At 39.8% G+C, this 15441-nt stretch overlaps 1 protein-coding gene across 1 annotated transcript; it reads left to right on the forward strand.

Annotated features, from left to right (window-relative positions):
* Positions 1-727: 727 nt before the first annotated feature.
* Positions 728-1999, forward strand: LOC109239941 (AT-hook motif nuclear-localized protein 20-like; the record flags this gene model as incomplete). The annotated part of the gene is made up of 1 exon (XM_019406548.1): positions 728-1999. A coding segment is annotated over one exon (876 nt), but the record flags the coding sequence as incomplete, so codon positions are not given.
* Positions 2000-15441: the final 13442 nt, after the last annotated feature.

Raw genomic sequence — 15441 nt, forward strand, 5'->3', positions numbered from 1 at the left:
ATCTTATGGGTTTAAGATTATAATCCTTTTAAGTTATTGAGTTTTAAATTAATAATTTATAGTACATATTTATTGGATTTCTTAGTACGAATACATGGTTTGAACAAAAACTACTGAATTCGGCTGAACCCCCGACCAGCTCCGCCCCTAGTGTAATATTTTCTTTCTATAAACTACGCACAGAAAAGAAGAAAAAACCCCTCAAACTCAACTCCCTAAAATCATTTCTTCCTCACCTCTTTTCATGATCCTCTATTCACCTTTTTGCAATAGTTAAATATAAAGTTAGACATATAATTATGTAAGCTCTCTCCTCTATATATTTTTTTTCAATCTCTATGTGCTTTATTCTATTTTTCCCTTTGGGTTTGATTCTTTCCAGGGTTGATGTTCCTCTTTTGCATATGTTCCTTATTTCCCCCTCCACATAATTAAGATCACTTGTTTCTCTTTAATTTACTTTTCTCTTCTTGTTTTTGTATTTTGTTCTTTTAATTCCTTTACTTGATTCCATGAACTACTTCTGCATCTAATTCTCTTCCCTTCTTCTAGACTATCTACACCTTTTTAAAAATAAAAAAAAGTATCCATCTTACCCTAATTCTACCTTCAATCTACAAAAGCATATATTTCAAGAAAGTCTAGTCATTTCAGGGTCTAACTGATCAACGAAGTAAGAATTGGTCTTGTGTTTGAGCTAAACTTTTAGTTGATTAATTTTGTGTAATTTGCAACTCTGGCTAATAGGTGGTGGGGTGGTGGGGTGGGCTTGCCTGGCCTAGAGCCAGGATCTTGCTCACCTATCCTACTAACAAAACAACTTTCAGTAAATGAAAGTAGAAGCAGTGGTGAAAATCAAGAAGACAACGATCGCGAAAATGGCGATCATGAACCTAAAGAAGGTGCTGTTGAAGTTGGAAATCGAAGACCTAGAGGTCGTCCTCCAGGATCAAAGAACAAACCCAAACCACCAATTTTTGTAACCCGCGATAGCCCTAATGCCCTCCGGAGCCACGTTATGGAGGTGGCCGGAGGCACAGATGTGGCCGATAGCATTGCTCAATTCGCGAGGAGGCGCCAACGGGGCGTTTGTGTACTGAGTGGGAATGGTACGGTTGCAAATGTAACCCTAAGGCAGTCATCAGCTCCAGGTGTTGTTGTTCTTCAAGGAAGATTTGAAATTTTGTCGTTGACCGGAGCTTTTTTGCCCGGTCCAGCCCCTCCTGGCGCGACCGGGTTAACAGTGTACTTGGCCGGTGGCCAAGGACAGGTGGTTGGTGGTAGTGTTGTTGGACCATTAGTAGCTGCTGGACCGGTCATGATAATAGCAGCCACTTTTTCTAATGCAACATATGAAAGATTGCCACTAGAAGAGGAGGAGGACGGCGGAGGCGATGGACCCGGCCAGTCTCCAGTACTGGCCGGAAATTCGCCTCCAGCCTTAGGTTCAAGTGGTGAAAGAACGCAACAACAACAACAACATGAGTTGCCTGATCCATCATCACTGCCTATCTATAATTATACACCAAATTTATTACCAAATGGTGGACAAGTGAATCATGATGCTTATGCTAATTGGGCAACTCCTCGACCACCTTATTAAGAAGAAAAAAAAGAAAAAAGAAATTTGAGGAATAAAAAGAAGATAGGAAGAGATGATCACTACAAGGTAATTTTCTATCTGCATTTGATTTTATACAAAGGAGTTTAATGTTTGTGTTTATAGGAAAATGTTTTGGAAGAAGTATATATAGTCAGGATTGAGAAACTATATACTTTTTCTAAGTAAATAAACATTTTCTCTAGCAGCTTCCATTATGATTGAAATAAAATATGTTTTCCTTTTTCTCCAATAAATAAATAACTCTATCTTTTAGTTAGTGTTTACTAGAAGAATTATAGGAGGATGTGTTCATAATGTCTTTGTTGTTGTTTCTCTATTTGTGCTTCAATATTTTGACTAGAAAACGATGAATGCAATCATGTGGTTTTAATTTGTTAAATATATTCAATATTCAATTCCCTTGCACTTTGATTTCTTTTCTCTTCATCAGGATATCATAATAGTTGTCCAAGCACTAAAGAAAGAACAATCCATGTGTCGTAGGTTGAACTATTTTATAATATATACACACACATTGTATGATAACTAAATAAAACAGTTCAATTATTACTTTGTGTTATATATATTCATTATATTCCCTTCCCAACAAATATTACAGAATGGAAGAGTTGACAAAAGGGTTCTGGGAATCCCACTAGCAAAAAACACTAAGTGGAATGACTGTCCACTTAATATAATAGAGGAGACAAATGCAATATTGTTGAAGACAGACTGTTATAAGCAGGATAGATTAAAGTTTAACTGTAATTTTTTAACTAGGGTTACCTTCAAAGTTGTTAATTATATTTTTAAACTCACTAAGAGAATCATCTATATATTATTATAAAAGCATGAATACGATGACGGATTACAAAAATAACCTTAGAATATTAAGCATAATAACTCATAAAAAAAGGATATAACCGGAATTCTAGATATTAGTCTTATAATCCTATTAGTTTTAGGACATAATACTACACATTATGAATCCTACATGATTGCCTTTAGGAATGCTCTTAGTATAATTACTTTCGGGCATAGCCATATAATACTACACGTTGTACATACATCTCAACATCTTTTATGTTTTGTTTAATAATTTAAGTACAAAAAAAACTAAAAGGAGCGTGTATAGCAAGCTTCAAACAATTGTGGGACTTACATGTCGTTTATAAAAAAAAAAAAGGAACTTTCGAATAGTATTTTAAAAAATTCATTTATCATAAAACGGCTAAAATGTCAAGTTTAAAGTGGTAATATATTCATACTTCACTTCAAAGTCCTTAATATTAAGTTATTTCTAACTTAATTAGTGATAGGCTACAACCTTTTGCCATTGTTCAAAATTTACGCACAAAAAACAATTGAGGCCATTAGCAAAACGGTTTCATTCTAGAATTATAATTGCAATTAATTTTAAAGTCCTAATATGGTAAAGTTTTAACTTTGACAATTTTATCCAACATAGGATTATCCAGAAAGATATAGATATTAGATAGATAGATAAATTACATTCGGGGTAGATACGTATTTTTAGTTATGTAATCCTATTACTTTTAGGATATACTTCTTAAAAATTTCTATTACTAATTTAATTTGAAAATGTATTATAATGTCCTATTACTAATTTAATTTGAGAATATATTATATTGTCCAAATTTATTTAGAAAAAGAAGAGCCTATATTATTATCAAAATAATAGTACAAATAGACCAAAATAACCATAAAATATTAAATGAAAGAACTCATAGGAAAAGGACATAACTGCAATAACCTATTTGTTGGACTACAATATCTTCTACGCTAATGTTTAATATTTAAGATTTTAAAATTAATAAAATTCTATTTATTAAATTCTTATTATAAATATGTAGGAACGTTTAATAAAATTAATTTCATAAAAATTAATCCTCTGTATTGGCAATACATTACCACTCCATAATGTCCAATACCCACAAAAAGGTAATATTAAATGGACTGCATAAAAAGTTAAAATTGAGAAGAAATAAAAATACCCCCACGATAATATATTTTTATATTATATTTGAACTACGTTCCTACTCAAATAATATTTTTTAAATCAATTTTTCTTGTAATATTGAAAAATATCCAATTATTAAACAACAACTAAGAAAATATTTAATATGTGAGAAAAGGGAAAAAAAATGGTTGGTAAGAGTCAATACCACTAATGATTCTACAAACATAAAGATCTAAACGCGAAATGTCAGATCAATCTTTTAGTCTTTGAAAAAAAAAATTATGGTGGATGATATTCGAAACAAGAGGTGAACTAATATTAAGATTTGAATCAACATAGAATAAAATATTTTTATATTAAAACTAAATAATTAGATCTTTTAATTAATTATTTAGCAAGAGAATCCAATTCAATTATTTTTTAAATTCATGAGTAAAATTCTTCTTCGAGTTTAAAATTTTTGTAGGGTACATAAATTTAAAAGGTTAGTATATTATTAAGGATCAAAATGTTATACAAGTGTCTGAGGAAACACAATCAAAGCTAAATCTTAAACAAGAACAAGTTTTCAAGACTATATTACAAAGATTCGACTCTAGTATAACATGATTATTCTTTGTAGATGCCTCCGGTGGAATCGAAATAATATTTTTATGTCACGCATTACTTGCAAATATCATATCAAGAGACATGACACTATTAACAATAATAGCAAGTGATGTACCAATAACGATTTTATTATGAGGCCACCCACTTTAGATTTGATATACATCTTCAAACAATTTAAATAACCATCACAAATTTATAAGAAAAGCAAAGTTGATAATATGGGATGAAGAATTTATTGCTAAGTGTCAAACGATCGAAATAATTGCCCGGAGTTCTAGAGATATATTGGATATTAATGAACCATTTGGTGGAAAATTAATGGTTTGGGAGGTGATTTCTGTCAAGTACTACAGGCAGTTCCAAAATCGACAAAAACATAACTAACTTGCCAAAGTTATACTTTTGGCCTTAAATGAAAAAGATTCAACTCACAAGAAATATAAAGTAAGAACATATCAAGATTTAGTGTCTTCTTGCTTCGTGTCGAAAATGAAGAAAAGCATCCAATAAAATATGATTTGGTTCTTCCTGAACACTTGGTTATCAACTCCAATGGTAATAATAGTGGATTTAATAAGAGAAATATTTCTATCATTAGATTAAAACGCAAATTGTGCAAATCGCATGATAGAATTAAAAAGATATCTTAACTAGCAGAAATGAATATGTTGATCAACTAAAGTAAAGGTGGATTGCAAAATTTTATAGTAAAAACAAAATATTTTTTAATTTTTGACTCAGCAGAAATGATACCAATAATTATTACCAAGAAGAATATACTTAAATACTTTAATACCAAATGGCCTTCTACCATACATTTTTGTTGTCAAGGTTAATATTTTTTTTACGTATGTTAGTATCACCGCATATATTATAGACTAAGTTAAAATTGATCTTCTATTATATATAGGTTGATTTTGAAGAAAAATATGTCCGTCATGCTACCAAAAACTTAGATACACCGAATAACTTATGTAATAGCACACAGATAGTATATAGAAGTTTTCACAATAACGTCATACATGCAAAAATTATGATACTGGTCATTGTGCTTCTAAGTATAATTTTATCCCTAATTCAACTTTCGTCTTCCGAAACTAAGGAATATCCTTTTAAATTTATATGAAAATAATTTTTAGTATGTTTATGTTTTGCAAATATAATAAATATACAAGGACAAACATCCTAAATATTAGACTATATTTACCGCAATATATTTTCTTGCACGAACAACAGTATGTTACACTTTCAAGAGGGATATCAAGAATTCAGATTTAGGCAAATCAACCAAAGCATTAGGAGGTAACATACACAAAAAAAATATTATTCACAAAAAATTATCTANATGTAAATAAGCGGATCAACAAGCAGCGATATTATATATCCGAGGAGTAGCTATACGCAGAAATACCAAATATTCTCTTCTAAAAGACCAAATAGGATAAGGTTCATTCACTAGTCTCACTCTTCTTAATCAAACAGTTTTATGAATCCGAAATTATCGTCACGTTACGAAAATATCACGTAGAGCATGCTTATGGGTCCTAGCCTACCCGTACTTAAGATAATAGTCGCTTTGCACGGACTCTCGTCACCTATTGCGTACGTAGCCCCCACAAACATTGGCAATTAATTCAATTATTATACCTATGGGGACAATTCCCTCTTACAAGGTTACAATGGAGACTCACCTCGCTCCAAGGTGCACTTCCAATGCCAAGAATAAGTCCAAACCCTCAATTCGGAGCCAAACGATCCCAAACTAGATAAACGAAAGAGCTAGTCAATATAGACTCACAAGATCGAATTCTAGCTACTTAAGAAATTTTCCAACCATTAACACAAGTTTTCCTAAAATCCGCCCCCGGGCCCACGTGCCCGGATTCCGAAATTTTTCTAAGGAAGTTGTTCCCAACAACCTAAGGATCACTAATATATGATTTCTAATTAATTCCATAACAAATTTCGTGGTTAAATCCAAGTTTTATTAAAACCCTAGGTTTAGCTCTAACCCTTAGATTTTTCCTAAGTTCTAGTGTTTAATCTACCTAAAATACAAGTATTAAACTAAGGATGGGGTGGAATAAACTTACCTCTTGATGCTAAGTGGAAACCTTCTCTTCAAAGCTCCCAAAATCGCAAATGAAAGAGTGAAAAGTGGCAAAAATGGGTTTGGAACCCGTCTTTAATGAACCTCACTAGTTCAGTGATTTTCGCATCTGCGGTCAGGGGACCGCATCTGCGAAAATGCGACCGCATCTGTGAAAAGGGGAGGGAAGACTGGGACGGCATCTGCGGCCTCCGGGCCGCATCTGCGGCTTGGGAGCCGCATCTGCGAAAATGGCCCGGGCCGCCCTGGGCCGCTTCTGCGATCGGAGGGACGCATCTGCGGTCCAAGAACCGCAGATGCAGTTATGACAGTAGCAGCAGTTCTTCAGCCCTTTCTCAAAATTTCCACTTCACTCGAGCCTCGTCTGATTGACGCTCGGGGCTCTTGGGCCCCGCCCGAGCATACTGACAAGTCTGAAATCACGAGGCGGACCTACCCGAACCTTCGGAACACCCGAAACAACGCTAAATCTAGAATCTACGCCCTAAAACCAAATGAATCAAACTTATGAACTTCAAGTTCTTAATTTTCCTCCAACCGGCCAAAACACCCTAAAACTACTCGGATTGACACCAAATTTTACAGGCAAGTCTTAAATGATATTTCGGACCTGTGCCGGGCCTCGGAACCAAAATACGAGCCCGATACCTAGAAAATCAATAATTAATTAGTTTCTTTAAATCCTTAAAACTTTAGATTAACAATTTCTAATAAAAATTCATTACTCGGGCTAGGGACCTCAGAATTCGATTCCGGGCATATGCCCAGGTCCCATATTTTCCTACGGACCCTCCGGGACCGTCAAATCACGAATCCGGGTACGTTTGCTCAAAATGTTGTCCCAAGTCAAACTTAACCTTTTAAGAAAATCCTAAGGAATCAAATGGGCATATTTCACCCAAAACTTTTCCAAATCCCGAACCAACCGTCCCCACAAGTCGTAAATTAGCTAATTCAAGCACGAGAAGTTTAGTTAAGGGAACGGGGTTCAAAAAGGCAAAACGACCAGGCGGATCGTTACATTCTCCACCTCTTAAACAAACTTTCATCCTCGAACGGACATAGAAAAGTACCTGAGCTGTTGAATAAATGGGGATATCTGCTCCACATGTCCTCCTCGGACTCCAAGGTCGCCTCCTCGACTGGTTGGCACCTCCATTGGACCTTTACTGCAGAAATCCTCTTGGATCTCAACTGGTGATCCTGCCTATCAATAATGGCAACTGGTTGCTCCTCATAACCCAAGCTCTCATCCAGCTGAATAGTACTGAAGTCTAACACATCGGAAAAGTCGGCATGATACTTTCGAAGCATCGACACATGAAAAACTGGATGAACTCCCGACAAGCTGGGGGGTAATGCAAGCTCATATGCAACCTCTCCAACTCTCCTCAACACCTCAAAGGGGCCAATAAACCTTGGATTCAACTTGCCGTTCTTCCCCAACCTCATAATGCCCTTCATGGGCGAGACTTTCAAGAGAACCTTCTCGCCAACCATAAATGATACATCACGCGCCTTCTGATCCGCGTAACTATACTGTCTGGACTGAGATGTGCGAAGCCTCTCCTGAATCAACTTCACCTTATCCAAGGCATCCTGCACCAAGTCTGTACCATACAACTTAGCCTCGCCAGGCTCGAACCATCCGATAGGAGAACGACAACGGCGACCATATAGAGCCTCGTATGGAGCCATCTCAATGCTGGACTGATAGCTGTTGTTATATGCAAACTCCGCCAAGGGCAAGAACTAGTCCCACTGTCCTCGAAAGTCAATCACACATGCTCTAAGCATATCCTCTAAAATCTGTACTGTCCGCTCCGACTGCCCGTCGGTCTAAGGATGGAATGATGTGCTAAGCTCTACCTGGGTCCCCAACTCACTCTGAACGGCTCTCCAGAAATGAGAAGTGAACTGAGGGCCTCTGTCGGATATAATGGAAATAGGCACACCATGCAATCGGACTATCTCCCGAATATAAATCTGAGCATACCTCTCTGCTGTATAAGTAGTAGCCACTGGAATGAAGTGGGCCGACTTGGTCAACCTATCAACGATGACCCATACTAAATCAAACTTTCGCAAGGTCCGCGGCAACCCAACTACGAAATCCATGGTAATGCGCTCCCACTTCCAATTTGGTATAGGCATCTCTGAAGTAGGCCACCAGGTCTCTAATGTTCATACTTGACCTGCTGACAATTCAAACACCTAGCCACATATTCCACTATGTCTTTCTTCATCCTCCGCCACCAGTAATGCTGCCTCAAGTCACGATACATCTCCGTAGCCCCCGGGTGGATGGAATACCGCGAACTGTGTGCCTCCTCTAGTAACCTCTCCCTCAGACCATCGACATTAGGAACACATAGACGACCCTGAAGCTGCAAAACACCATCCTTGCCAATAAAAACTTCCTTGGTACCTCCCTGAAGCACCGTCTCTCTGAGAACTGCCAAATGTGGATCATCGAACTGTCAGGCCTTTATCTCCCCCCAGTAATGAAGACTGAGCAACCATACACGCAAGAACCCGGCTGGGCTCCGAAATATCCAACCTCACTAGTCTGTTAGCTAAGGATTGAATGTCCAAATCTAGTGGCCTCTCCCCTGCTGGAATGAATGCCAAACTACCCATACTCTCAGCCTTTCTGCTTAAGGCATTCGCGACAACATTTGCCTTGCCCGGATGATAAAGAATGGTGATGTCATAATCCTTCAGTAACTCAAGCCACCTGCGCTGCGTCAAATTAAGATCCCTCTACTTGAATAAATGCTGCAAGCTGCGATGATCGATGTAAACCTCACATGAAGCCCCGTAAAGGTAGTGCCTCCATATCTTAAGAGCATGAACAATCGCCGCCAACTCCAGATCATGCACAGGATAATTTTTCTCATGAATCTTCTGCTGACGGGAGGCATATACAATAACTCGCGCTCCTGCATCAATACACAACCCAAGCCAACGCGCGAAGCGTCACAATACACTGTATACATCCCTGAACCGGAAGGCAACACAAGGACTGGTGCTGTAGTCAAGGCTGTCTTGAGCTTCTGGAAGCTCGCCTCGCAATCATCGGACCAATGGAAAGGAGCACCCTTCTGGGTCAATCTAGTCAGAGGTGATGCAATAGATGAAAAGCCCTGCACGAACCGCCTGTAATAACCTGCTAACCCCAGGAAACTCCTGATCTCGGTCACTGAGGTGGGGCGTGGCCAACTCTGAACTGCCTCAATCTTCTTGGGGTCTACCTTAATACCCTCTCTTGACACAATATGTCCCAAGAATGTCACAGACTCTAGCCAAAACTCACACTTGGAGAATTTAGCATATAGCTTCTGCTCTCGCAAGGTCTGAAGCACTACTCTCAGATGCTGCTCGTGCTCCCCCAGGCTACGTGAGTATATCAAGATGTCATCAATGAAGACGATGACGAAGGAATCAATATAAGGCCTGAACACCCTGTTCATCAAATCCATAAATGCTGCTGGGGCATTAGTCAAGCCAAAGGACATCACCAGAAACTCATAATGGCCATATCTAGTCCGGAATGCAGTCTTCGGAACATTCGAGTCCCGAATCTTCAGCTGATGGTACCCTGACCTCAAGTCTATCTTAGAGAACACCCTCACACCCTGCAACTGTTCGAACAAATCATCGATACGAGGCAATGGATACTTGTTCTTGATGGTGACTTTGTTCAATTAGCGGTAGTCAATGCACATTCTCATAGTCCCATCCTTCTTCTTCACAAATAACACCGGTGCACCCCAAGGCAATACATTGGATCTAATAAACCCCTTTGCTAACAACTCCTCTAAGCTACTCCTTCAACTCCTTAGGAGCCATGCGGTACGGTGGAATAGATATAGGCTGGGTGCTTGGAACCAAATCGATACAAAAATCAATATCACGATCTGGTGGCATGCCAGGAAGATCAGAAGGAAACACATCAGCGAACTCTCGGACTATGGGAACTGAATCAATCGTCGGAGACTCTGCGGTGGTGTCTCGAACATAAGCTAGATAGGCCAAACACCCCTTCTCGACCATACACCAAGCCTTCAAGAAAGAAATAACCCTACTAGGGGTATCAACTGTGGAACCCTTCCACTCTAACCTCGGCAACCCCAGCATCACTAGTGAAACAGTCTTGGCATGGCAATCTAGGACGACGTAATATGGAAACAACCAATCCATGCCCAGGATGACCTCAAAATTGATCATATCCAGCAATAGGAGATCTTCTCTAGTCTCGAAATTACAGAATGTAACCACACAGGACCGGTAGACCCGGTCTACAACCACGGAATCGCCCACAGGAGTGGACACATGAATAGGAGTGCCCAAGGTGCAGGAGGAATAACCAAGAATCGAGCAAACAATGATGATACATAAGAATAGGTGGACCCTGGATCAAATAATACCGAAGCATCTCTACAGCAGACAGAAATAATACCTGTGATGACGGCATTTGAGGCTAATGCATCTGGCCTGGGTGGAAGAGCGTAGAATCTAGCTGGAGCGCCGGCTGGCCGGCCTCCGCCTGACTGAACAGTAGCTGGTTGACCTCTCCGTGCCTGACCTCCACCTCTAGGTCGGCCTCGACCAGCCTTCCCTCCACCTCTAGGTGGCTGGGCAGCTGGTGCTGAAATCATGGGCTGCTGACCCTTCTGTACTGCCTTGCCCCGAAGCCTGGGGCAGGTCCTCTTCAGATGACCCAGATCTCCACACTCGTAGCACACTCTCGGTACCATAGCTTGCTGCCCTAGAGTCTGAGCCTGCTGACCCGAATACCCACTGGAAGAACCCTGGATGGCCGATGGGCGATAGGAACTCTCTGGCACAGCGCTGAAGTGAGCACTAGAAGAATCCTGATAACCAGAATACCCGCCGGAGGAACCCTGAATAGCTGGTGGGCGGTAAGAACTCTCCGGCATCGCACTGAAATAAGGTCTAACTGGAGCACCTTGGGGAGGGGTTGGTGGTGCTGAATATGAGGGTCTCCTGGGCTGGCCCCTCCCGAAGTGACCTCTACCCCTAGCTGGGGCACCTCTGAACTCTCCTGAAAATCGGGCCCTCTTGTCCTGCTGAATCTGCTCTCTACCCCTCAGGCGATACCCCTCAATCCTGCGAGCAATCTCTACTACTAGCTGATACTCAGTACCCATCTCCACCTCTCAGGCCATGCTAACTCGAATACCGGGATGCAACCCCGCAACAAATCTCCGCACTCTCTCTGCATCTGTGGGAAGTATCATGAGTGCATGGCGAGACAACTCAGAGAACCTCACCTCATAATCGGTCACAGATATCTAGCCCTGCTCAAGATGCTCAAACTAGTGTCTAGCTCTTCCCTCTCAGAGGGTGGAATATATCTATCCAAGAACAAGTGGGTGAACTGACCTCAGGTGAGGGGAGGAGAACCTGCTGGCCTGCTAAGAACATAGGACTGCCACCATCTACGGGCCCTGCCCTCTAGCTAGAAAGTAGTGAAGTCAACTCCATGTGACTCCAGTATCCTTATGTTGTGCAGTCTGTCCCTGCACCTATCGATGAAGTCCTAGGCATCCTCATGTCGCTCACCCCCGAAGGTAGGAGGGTGAAGCCTAGTCCATCTATCCAATAACTTCTGCGGATCGCCGTCCGCAGCTGGCCTGAGTTGGGGCGCCACTACAGTAACTGGCTGGGCCCCATCTGCGGATAGTGCACCCGGAGTCTGATACACTGCAGCTGCATGTCCAGGAGCCTGAGCAGTAGGGGTCTGTGCTCCCCCTCCTGCCTGTGAGGTAGCTGGGTCTGCTGGAAATAAACCAGCCCGAGTCATAGAATCTATGAACCGAAGCATACGGCCCATGACCTCCTGAAATCGCGATGCTGTCATAAAGTTTGCCAGGGTGGGCTCAGCTGCAAGCACCTCGCCCTGCTCCTCAATATTAGGATCTCCCGCGGGATCTCTGGTGGTGCAACGGGAATAACTCTGGGACGCCCTCGTCCCCTACCACGGGACGGTGCCCTCCCCCGGCCTCTCCCTTGGCCTCGAGCAACGGGGGAGCAGCTCCGCCCGGGTCTGGAACATCAGCCGTGCGTGTCATCACCATCTGTGAGAGAATAGAGAAAGGAACTTAGTACACTGACCACTGCACGAGATGAGATGAATAAAGAATAGTTTTCCTAAAACCCTATAGCCTCTCAAAGATAATTACAGATGTCACTGTAATGATCCGTAAGACTCTATTAGGTTTGCCCATGATTTGTGAGACCTACGTGAACCTAGTGCTCTGATACCATGTTGTCACGACCCAATTCCATAGCAGGTCATGATGGCGCCCAACGCCACTGTTGGGCAAGCCAATGCGGAAAATACTAACTAAACTTTCGGCACCATTACCCCAAAATAGTTGAAAATAATTCTTTAAGTTGGAATAATTCAGAAATGATGAGTAAAAATCATGATAATCATACAACCCCAAAATAATACAGTCTACTAATGTGTGTGCCAGGACCTGGTGTCACGAGCATGGGCAACTAGTAGAATATAGAAAAGAATCACACTATCCAAAACGGAATAGACATAAAAAAAATACAAAATAAAGACTTCTTCGGGCTGCTGAACGGCATGAAGGAGAAGCAGCTCACCGTAGAAGTCTCGAATCCGCTCAGAGATGCGCACCCGACTGATAGCCAGATGTACCTGCCTCAGACCCTGTACAATTAAGTACATAAGTGTAGTATGAGTACATAAACATTATGTACCCAGTAAGTATGCCATCGAAGAAGTAGAGACGAAAGGTCGACTTGATACTCACTAGGGTCAAATAATGTGAGGAAAAGTTATAACAAGCATGGATAGTACAAGTTATTAGCATTTAATAATCATGGATTAATAGTTCTTTCCCAAGTATAATCATGTATATTCACCAATATCTCAAGCAGATATTAAATTCAGTCCTCAGAGAAAAAATGCTAAGTAAAACATGCGCAACTAACACTGTGGGACGTACGGCCCGATCCAACATAAAAGTAAATTGTGCACTGTCGAGGGTCGAACGGCTCAAACCATAGATGCATCTATTACCCCGCTCGCGAATCACCCGTGCGACGCGGTCAAATATAAATAAACGCATCAACAAGCAACGATAATATATATCTGAGGAGTAACTATAAGCAGGAATACCAAATATTCTCTTCTAAAAGACCAAACAGGATAAGGTTCATTCACTAGTCTCATTCTTCTAAATCAAATATTTATATAAATCCGAATTTATCGTCACGTTACGAGAATATCACGTAGAGCATGCTTATGGGTCCTAGACTACCCGGACTTAATATAATAGTCGGTACGCATGGACTCTCGTCACCTAGTGCGTACGTAGCCCCCATAAATATTGGCAATTAATTCAATTATTATACCTATGGAGATAATTCCCTCTTACAAGGTTAGAAAGGAGACTCACCTCGCTCCAAAATGCACTTCCAATGCCAAGAACAAGTCCAAGCCCTCAATTCGGAGCCGAACGATCCCAAACTAGTTAAACGAAGTAAGAGCTAGTCAATATAGACTCACAAGATTGAATTCTAGCTACTTAAGCAATTTTCCAACCATTAACGCTAGTTTTCCTAGAATTCGACCTCGGGCCCACGTGCCCGGATTCCGAAATTTTTCGAAGGAAGTTGTTCTCTACAACCTAAGGATCACTAATATATGGTTTCTAATTAATTCCATAACAAATTTCGTGGTTAAATCTAAGTTTTATTAAAACTCTAAGTTTATCTCTAACCCTTTGATTTTTCCTAAGTTCTAGTGTTTAATCTACCTAAAATACAAGTATTAAACTAAGGATGGGTGGAATAAACTTACCTCTTGATGCTAAGTGGAAACCTTCTCTTCAAAGCTCCCAAAATCGCAAATGAAAGAGTGAAAAGTGTCAAAAATGAGTTTGGAACCCGTCTTTAATGAACCTCACTGGTTCAGTGATTTCCGCATATGCGGTCAGGGGACCGCATCTACGGTCCCGCATCTGCGAGAAAAAGGGCCGCATCTGCGAAAATTGGCCAAAGAGCTGGGACCGAACATAACAGCAGGTAATTGGGAACAACATGTACAGGAAGTGAATAGAAGAGCCAAGGGAAAATCAAGAGAGCTCAACTCTTCAAAATGCTATACACAGAGGCAGTACACTACTTATGGATAGAGAGAAACAAAAGGACTTTTGAGAAGACAAGTGTAGGATGAGAAAGAATAGCAAAGGAGATTGCATGTGTATATTGTGTGTGAGCTCCTCCTAGAATAGGTGAAATAGTCCATAGATATAGATTCTAAATTGAAGTCTAGGAAGAGAATGAGATTACTGTAAATATGATAGTTAGCTAGTTAGCTAACTACGGCTCTTTGTAAAGTTTATTACTGGTGATTAATAAAAAGTTAGTTACCAAAAAAATAGGATAAGTTCATAACCACATTCAACAACGAAATTTCATTTTAATTGCATCATTCATTATATGCTAAGTTTGTCAATGACTCTCATTATTTCTAATATTAGGAGGTATAGTTTCAAAAAATAGAATAATAAAAGAAATTAAAAATAAAATATAAGCAATTACATGGAATTAAAGATAGAGAAATAAAAGATAAATAATGTACAAAAAAATACATTTCAAAATTTCAAAAGAAATTAAAAAGTAAAAGATAAAATTAAAAAATTAATATAATAGAAATAAAAAAGTTATAAAGAAAATAAATTAATAAAAACAAAAAGGAAAGAAACTAAAAAATAACCTTGTAATTACCCAGTGTAATTACCACCAATTCTCACATTCCCCTTGAGAATTGGAGGTAATTACACCCCTCCAATTACACACAATTCCATGCTGACCAAGTAATTACTTGGCCAAACAAACATATTAAACTGTGTATTTACAACCAATTACACTCAAATTCATTTCCAAGGTGGCTTTCCAAACAGGCTCTTAAACTTAAAGACGTGTGGAGCTCAATCTCTGAAGAGATATTATTGAGACAAACACGATCTTGAATTAATGTCCTACCTCCCCTCCTATTAAATATTAACCTGTTCACTTAATTTGACAAAAATACCATAGGTTCACGTGTATTATATTTTGGATAGTTAATTC

The sequence above is a fragment of the Nicotiana attenuata genome, unplaced genomic scaffold (assembly GCF_001879085.1).
Source record: "Nicotiana attenuata strain UT unplaced genomic scaffold, NIATTr2, whole genome shotgun sequence".
Lineage (NCBI taxonomy): Eukaryota > Viridiplantae > Streptophyta > Magnoliopsida > Solanales > Solanaceae > Nicotiana > Nicotiana attenuata.